Source organism: Calliphora vicina, chromosome 5 (genome assembly GCF_958450345.1).
Source record: "Calliphora vicina chromosome 5, idCalVici1.1, whole genome shotgun sequence".
Taxonomy (NCBI): Eukaryota; Metazoa; Arthropoda; class Insecta; order Diptera; family Calliphoridae; genus Calliphora; species Calliphora vicina.
Genome location: NC_088784.1, coordinates 11,090,396 through 11,097,894, shown reverse-complemented (window position 1 = coordinate 11,097,894; position 7,499 = coordinate 11,090,396). Strand labels below are relative to the sequence as shown.

At 37.7% G+C, this 7,499-nt stretch overlaps 1 protein-coding gene across 1 annotated transcript; it reads right to left on the bottom strand.

The window, feature by feature from the left end:
* Window positions 1-330: 330 nt before the first annotated feature.
* On the bottom strand, window positions 331-5,303 carry 18w (18 wheeler). The gene has a single exon (XM_065510502.1). The coding sequence runs from the start codon at window positions 5,091-5,093 to the stop codon at window positions 822-824; it is 4,272 nt and encodes a 1,423-aa protein (XP_065366574.1). The 5' UTR covers window positions 5,094-5,303; the 3' UTR covers window positions 331-821.
* Window positions 5,304-7,499: the final 2,196 nt, after the last annotated feature.

Sequence of the window (7,499 nt, the reverse complement as noted above, 5' to 3'; positions counted from 1 at the left end):
ATTGTATTATTTTTAATAATAATAAAATATATAAAATAAAAATATTTAAATATTTACATAAAGAATTATAGTTCAGTTGTTGTTTGTAGTTTGTTGTCGTTTTAATAATAAATTTAAGGGTGGTTGGTTTTTAGTTAAATATTTCGTTCGTTTTCATTTATTTTTATTTTTAATTAAATTTAATTTAAATTACTTATTTAATAAAGAGTTTTGTTTTGTTTTATTAACTTATATTATTTATATAGAAAAACTTAAAAAATAAATTTTATGAATGTTTTATAATTTAGATTAACTACATTGTTTTTGTGGGTTTTTTTTTTGTTTTTTGTTTAGTATAATACATAATTTTTTTCTTAAATTGTTTTTGTTTTTTTTTATGTTTAAATAATTATTTAATATCACATTGAATTTGAAAAAAAGTGTCGCGCTTCTCGCTTGTTCTATAAATTTGTTGAAAGTGTTTTTTTTTTGTTTTCTTCTCGTCACATTTTTTTCTTTAACTACTATTCCTATGGAAAGTCTTTTAAATTTTTTGTTTTAAGTGTATATATATATAGTATATAGTTTTGCTCTAAGGGGGATTTTCAAGTATCTGGCTAAATAAAGCTTAAGATTCTGCTGTTGGCCGTGTCTGTCCATCCGTCTGGCTTGTCCTCTTGTAGAGCTAATGCTGCGGCTGCTACGGCCCTCCTTGCTTTAATAATACACATCATGGCTTCTTGTGTTGCTGTGGCTGTGTTTGTTTTTTGGAATTTATAAATGGCTGCTAGAGTTTGATCCCCTTCCCTGTTTAGTTTGTTGTTACCCTTTTTAAACGTTCTCTACACCAAAAATGCTTGATTATTGTTCTTATTCGCTGTTGCTGGTGCGGACGTTGTTGTGGCTGTTGCTGCAGAGTTTGTCGCTAGTGATGTGTCTGCCATGGTGGTTGCATTATTTGTGGCTGTAGTCACACCTGTATTATTATTGGCAGCTGCTTGCTGTAGTTGTTGCTGCTGTAATTGCGCCGCTGCGGAAGTGGAAGCTTGTGGTTGAGGTGTTTGCGCCAGCGCGGCTGTAGATTGTGTGCTTGTACTGCATTGACTTAAATTGCTACCACTGCGTAAATGTACAGGGGCAGTGGCTGTTTGTTGGCTGGCTGTTTGTTGTTGCTGCATTAACATGGAGGGTCGCCACTGCTGTTGCTGGCCAGCATTAAGCGACAAACGAGGGTTGTTGGACTGGCGAAAAGCGGCTGCATTAGCTGGAGGAGGAGCCAAGTGCTGGTGATGGGGATGATGATGGTGTGCTGACATGCCATTGGGTATCATGGACAAGGCCTCATGTTGATCATAGTAATGTTCAGATTCTATGCTATGGTAGATGTGTTCGCTGGGTGGACGCATGGGTATGGCATCGACAATACGCTGGCCATGACGGGTGGGTCTGGGCGAGGGAGTGGCAGTGGTGGCCGATGAGTAATTGGCTTCCATGTCTTCTTGATAGTAGGCTGGTGGAGGTGGTGCTTGTCTGAAGAGTACTCCTGGCGAGACGGGCTGCTTAAAGCGTTCATGATGATCCAAGGTATAGTTGTTGCCTCTGGGCGACAATTCAATTGGTATGGCATAACGCAATTTCTCCCAGAAGTAACGATCACAGGTTAATAAACGATTGGAAGGCACTGATTTCAAATAAGGTGACAGCTCGGCTACATCTTCAGCCTCCGACGAAACATTGGTTTCTTCGATGATGACCAGTTTTTGGGCCAAACCTCTTAAGGCTTCATGGAAGGCATTACGGAACTCCAAACGATTCCATTCGGTGGTTAAGAGATTTCTGGTCAAGACCAAAATGATTTTGCGTGAGGCACGGGCAGCTTCAACAATTTGTAAATGGCTGGCCTGGGGAGGCAAATCTCTTTGTTGTATACACAAACGGAAAGGAGGACGGCCATGTTCCAATTCGGTGGCAATGTTGCGGCACACAAACTCATAGTCTTTTTCGGAATGTAAAATAATGGCATCATACAATTTGCCAGCATCTTCGAAACGGGGCTCACACACTCTTACACCATAATGGGCAAACAACCACATTCTTACCGATTCTCTGAATACAAACACAATAATCAGCACCACAATGAGGAAGATCAAAACTAAAACGGCAGCTAATAAAGGCACATAGCCTCCCGAAATATCCTGGGAAGCCATATTTGCGGAATTTTCCATCAGCTCACTGCAGTCTACACCATGTTGGGTGAACAAATCCAATTCACGTTTAACACCATTATCCACACAATAGATATCTTGGGTATCTCTAATAACTATGGCATTATCGGCCACAAATTGAGCCAAAGCCTGCAAAAACTGGCAACGGCAAGACCAGGCATTGCGGCCAATAGTCAAACCCTGTAAATTGTTGCGATACTGCAAGTTAGCCAACTGAGCAATGGGCATGGAGGTTAAACGATTGTTGTCCAAACGCAATACTTTCAGCGAAACCAAAGGAGCAAAGGTACTGTTGTTAATAGTAGTCAGCAAATTGTTGTGCAGATACAATTCCTTGAGCAAGGACAATTGTTTGAATTCACTGCCATCCAAAGACTGCAATTTATTGTTCTCCAAATGTAAGATGCGCAGCATGGTCAATTCACTAAAGGAGCCGTTCTGTATGGTCACCACATTCGAAGAGTTCAGGTAGAGGGCTCTTAAATTACGTTTACCCACAAACACCTGATTGTCAATAACGGGCAGATTATTACCATCCATATACAGGTCGGTAACTTCCTGGGGTATGCGTACCGGCAAAGTAATGCGATTTTGTTTCCCACAGTCGACAATGTTTGTAGACCAGGTAGCATCATGGAAACAGGTACAATTGTCAGGACAAACCATTTCACAGTCGCATTGTTCGAAGTCACAGCAATGGCAAGTAGCCGGACAATGGGAATCGTATTTGCACACAAAATCACTGCTGGATAGCGAAGACAATTGTCTAATCGGGGCGTTACGGCTGTGAGGCATTAGACATTCAATATTTGCTAAATCGATAATGCGTGGATGTTGGCGTGTCGTCATATTGTTAATTCTTTGCAGCCATTCCATGGAGCAGTCACATTCAAAGGGATTACCGCCCAAATAGAATTCAGGCACTGGCTTATCAGCGGCCACTGGAGCTACACGCAAAGAGTTCAATTGCAATTTCGACAAGACATTAGCATACAAATCAACTCTAGTCAATTTTGATTTATCCACAAAAGTATTAGGTTGTACTTGGCTAATGATGTTGTTGTTGATGAAGATCAATTCAATGGAGTTGGGCACCGACATGGCTCCAATTTCGGTAATACGATTGTGGCTGGCATCCAAGGTGGTTACGCGTATCTCCTCTTGCAGTTTGTAGTAGTTGCCCAGGGCTTCAATGTAGTTGCCATGGATATCCAACCATTTGAGATTGGAGGGAATAAAGGCATAATCGAACCAAACCAAATGATTTTCCGACAAATTCAACCACAGCAAAGAAGCCAAAGTGGCAAAAATGCCATTGATGTCGGTGAGGAAGTTCTTGTCCAAACGTATGGCCTCAATTTCGGTATTCTTGTCAAAGGCACCACGTTCAATGGATTGTATGCGATTTTTGGCCAAATTCAAAACACTTAATCTGGGCAAGTCCGAGAACATGCCTACGCTGATGTTGCCAATGCGATTGTCAATCAAACGCAAGCCGGTTAATTGATTCAAATTCTTGAAGGTGTTGTTTTTGAAGTCGGAAATTTGATTTTCACCCAAATCCAATGTCTTCAACATGCTCAAATCTTGCACAGCTTCTGGTACCTCAGCCAATTGATTGGAGCTCAAGTCGAGCTCTTTCAAGTCCGAGCAATTACGGAAAGCCTGGGTCTCCACAATGCTAATCAAATTGTTGTTCAAAGTCAATTTGGTAAGCACATACAAGCCATTGAAGATTTTGTTGTCCAAAGTGTGTAAACGATTTTCAGCCAAATTGAGGGTGTGTAAGTTGTATAAAGGCAGGAAAGCACCATCTTCAATGTGACCAATAGAGTTGTTGCGCATATCTAGGATTTGCAAGAAATACAATTCCTTAAAGGTTTTGGAGCCAATACGAGTCAAAGCATTGTTGGCCAGATTGAGCACTATCAAACGTATCAAACCAGCAAAGGTGTTGTTGTCCACATGATGAGAAGTCAGCTGGTTGGCACTTAAATCCAAAACCAATAATTGTTCTAGGCGATGCAATAAACCTTTGGGCAAATCATATAATTCATTGCCCTGCAAATGGATTTCTCTAAGTTCCTTGTTGCCAGCAAAAGCATCGGCGGGCAAAGTTTCCAAATGATTGTAGGACAAGTTGAGAATGCGCAAAGAAGACAAACCAGCCAAGGCATTGGCGGCCAAGGAGGTGATATTATTGTGCTCCAAATTCAACTGCTGGAGACGTCTTAAACGGGAGGCACCCCAAACATCGGGCAAAGCTCTGAGTTCATTAAAGGAAATATCCAAGACTTGCAATTCAGCACCACCACTAGCACCATTGAGGGTACACAATTTCTCCGAAAAACCCAGACTTTCTGCCGAACGTATGCGATTTGAGGTCAAGTTCAAGACTTGTAAATTTTGCATGGCACACCAAACACCCTCGGGCAATTGTCTAATATTGTTATCACTCAAACTCAATTCGTTTAATTCGCGCAAGCCATAAAACGATTGAGGCAAAATTTCCAAAGTTTTACCGGGACCCCAGACGGCATTGTGGGTCTGCACCGACAAACGTTTCAACGACATTAAACCCTCAAAGGCATTGGCATTGAGTCGCTGCATTTTGCAAGAATCCACCTGCAATTCGGCTAGTTTTTGCAGGCGACCAAAGGTATTGCTGGATAATTCGCTGGCATACAAAACATCTGAAGAGCAGGAAATTTCTAATCTAGTGGCAGTTTCGGCTACTTGTAAGTCCAAAGGTTGCGTGGAATCGATGGCACGTAAATTGCACTTGATATCCATGGTAGTGCGTACAAATTCCCAAGAACATTGTGAGCAAGCGCCACTAACAATGCTTAGGATCAGGAGAACGCAGGCGTTTAATGATGATAAAGACATTTTGAAGTGTGTTTTTGAGTTGTGATTTTTTATGTTATTTTTTTTTGTGATGATTAGGACTTGTAGCCCTTGATGTTAAAAAGAAAATTCTTTTTTTTTATTTCTTTAATTTAATGAATTTTTTTTTTGTTATTTAATTAAGGTTTAAATACCATAACACTGTATTATTCTTTCATTTTTGTTAGTTTTTTTGTTTTGTGTTCTTTTTATTTAAATTAAAACAATCATTTTTTTGTGTTTTTTTTAAAGTCACTTTTTTATTATTTTAAAACTTTGTAACGCTTGTTAAACGAACACCGTAAACCCGTAATCCATGTATGTGAGAGATACGTAAACGTACGTTACAAGCGTGTTGAATAAATTTTTTATTTCTTTGATTTTTTTCAAATATAATTTTTTCTCGTTTTTGTTTTTATAATTACAAGTTGTGAGACGTTAAGTTTTTTTTTTTCTTTGTATGATATTGAATTCAAAAATTTCTTTAAATACGGAAGAGCTATTTTTCTAAAACATGTTTACCGCTTAACGTTTCAACTCAAACTGATTATGAATTTGCTACGTTGAGACTCCGTTGGCTCGTTGAAAATATTTTTCATTACTCTGGCTGTTGTGTTGGCCTGGCTATACACAATCATACAACTCATAAAACCAACACATACACTCAACTACTACAATAACTACAAACATACAGCTAGCAAGCACATGCATAAAACTAGCAACAACAACATCTATACAACATACAATTCGATACACATGTAGAATAATGAACAACAACAAAAACACACAAGAGAGAACACACACACTCCATTATGTGAACACATGAATGCATGCACAGAGTAAATGCAACAATGCTCAAAACTATGCTACACAAAATATACACAATCTCTCATACATACACCCATTCCCACTTGGCTGCACTCTTTTTTGGGAAATAAAACCGTAAAAACACTCTCCCAAACATACATACAAATGTACTCCCAACAATATGCAATGAATGCTCAGAGTGCATTTTGAAGACAATTATAATTATTTAACATTTCCATACAAGAATTTGAGGCTATAACTGACCACCATTATAATTACTACAACCATACAACAAAAATAACACTAACAAAATTCATCATTATTGTTATCATCATTATTATCATTCATCATTATGACTAAAGAATGGTTCATTTATGAAACTATGTCTGTAGCAGAGACATATTGAAAGGGAGATTGTTATTGTAAGATAGTGTAACAGTCACGTACCATGAAGTACATGTAAGTTTTTTTTATGATTATTTTGCAGTTTGTTGATGTTGTTAGTGTTTTTAGCAACATTATTATTCATAAATACTCTCTCTAAACATTATTTTTTAATACTCTTTTCACACTTATACAAAACTTACTCTCTAGCTCTCTTTATATTTCTTACTTACTCTCTATATTTTTAAATTAATGCATTAAGTTTATGCATTTAAATCAGGGAAAGGCAACCTATACTATTGCATTTTACGACTGTATTAGTTATACACTCTCTCCGCTCTCACCTCGAATCGGTGTTGCCAGTAAACTTTCGTCTCTTTTCCCCAATTAAAAATGTAAAATCTCATATTGTTCATCATACATCTTCAAAAGTTGGGACATTTTTTTTTCACTGGCAACGCTGATTCTTAAATTGTTCGATAAAAAAACGATACACAACCCGCTTGTTTGAGTTCTCAAGCTAGACTGATTAAAAGTTGTTTATTTCTCTACAATGCGTGTGTACACGTACGTAAGAGAAGAGTAAATGAAAAACGCGGCGCCCATGTTTTGCCTTTCCCTGATTTAAATGCAGTGAGAGTATTTAAAAAGTAGGGGAAATGTAATACAACATGCAACAAATGTCTGTTTTTACTCTCACTTGCAGTTTTTACACACCACTACCTACAACTATTTTTACAACAATTATAAACATTTATACAACCAAAAAAAAAATTATTAACATGTGTGTCACTATGTTAAATTAAAACTCTAACCTCTCATTTCATAAGTTACGCTCTCTGTCTCTCAATAAATAAATTCCTTACAACAACAATTTATGTGCATTTTCAGCACGTTTTTAAACATGCATGTGTATTTTACACATCAACAACAACACTTCATTATAAACCGGCCGGTTACTCTCTTCACAAAATGTTAAAATATTGTTATTTGCTCTCTTTTAAATGTTTGTTTTTCTTGCAGTACTAAGGCAAAAACAAGCAAGCAAAAGGAAATGCAATGGAAATGGTTGTTGGTTTTGTTGCAAAGGCTAGTAAAACAACAACCATAGGAAACCTTCTCTATCCTCTAAATGAAAAACAGGCAACAGGCGAAAATCGTTAGTGTTTTTCATTTTAATACCAGAGTACTCTATTTCATTTGTAAATGGACTGACTG

Excerpts from the sequence above, each read along its gene's own strand:
- 18w (XM_065510502.1), bottom strand. The coding sequence starts at position 5,093 with ATGTCTTTATCATCATTAAACGCCTGCGTTCTCCTGATCCTAAGCATT.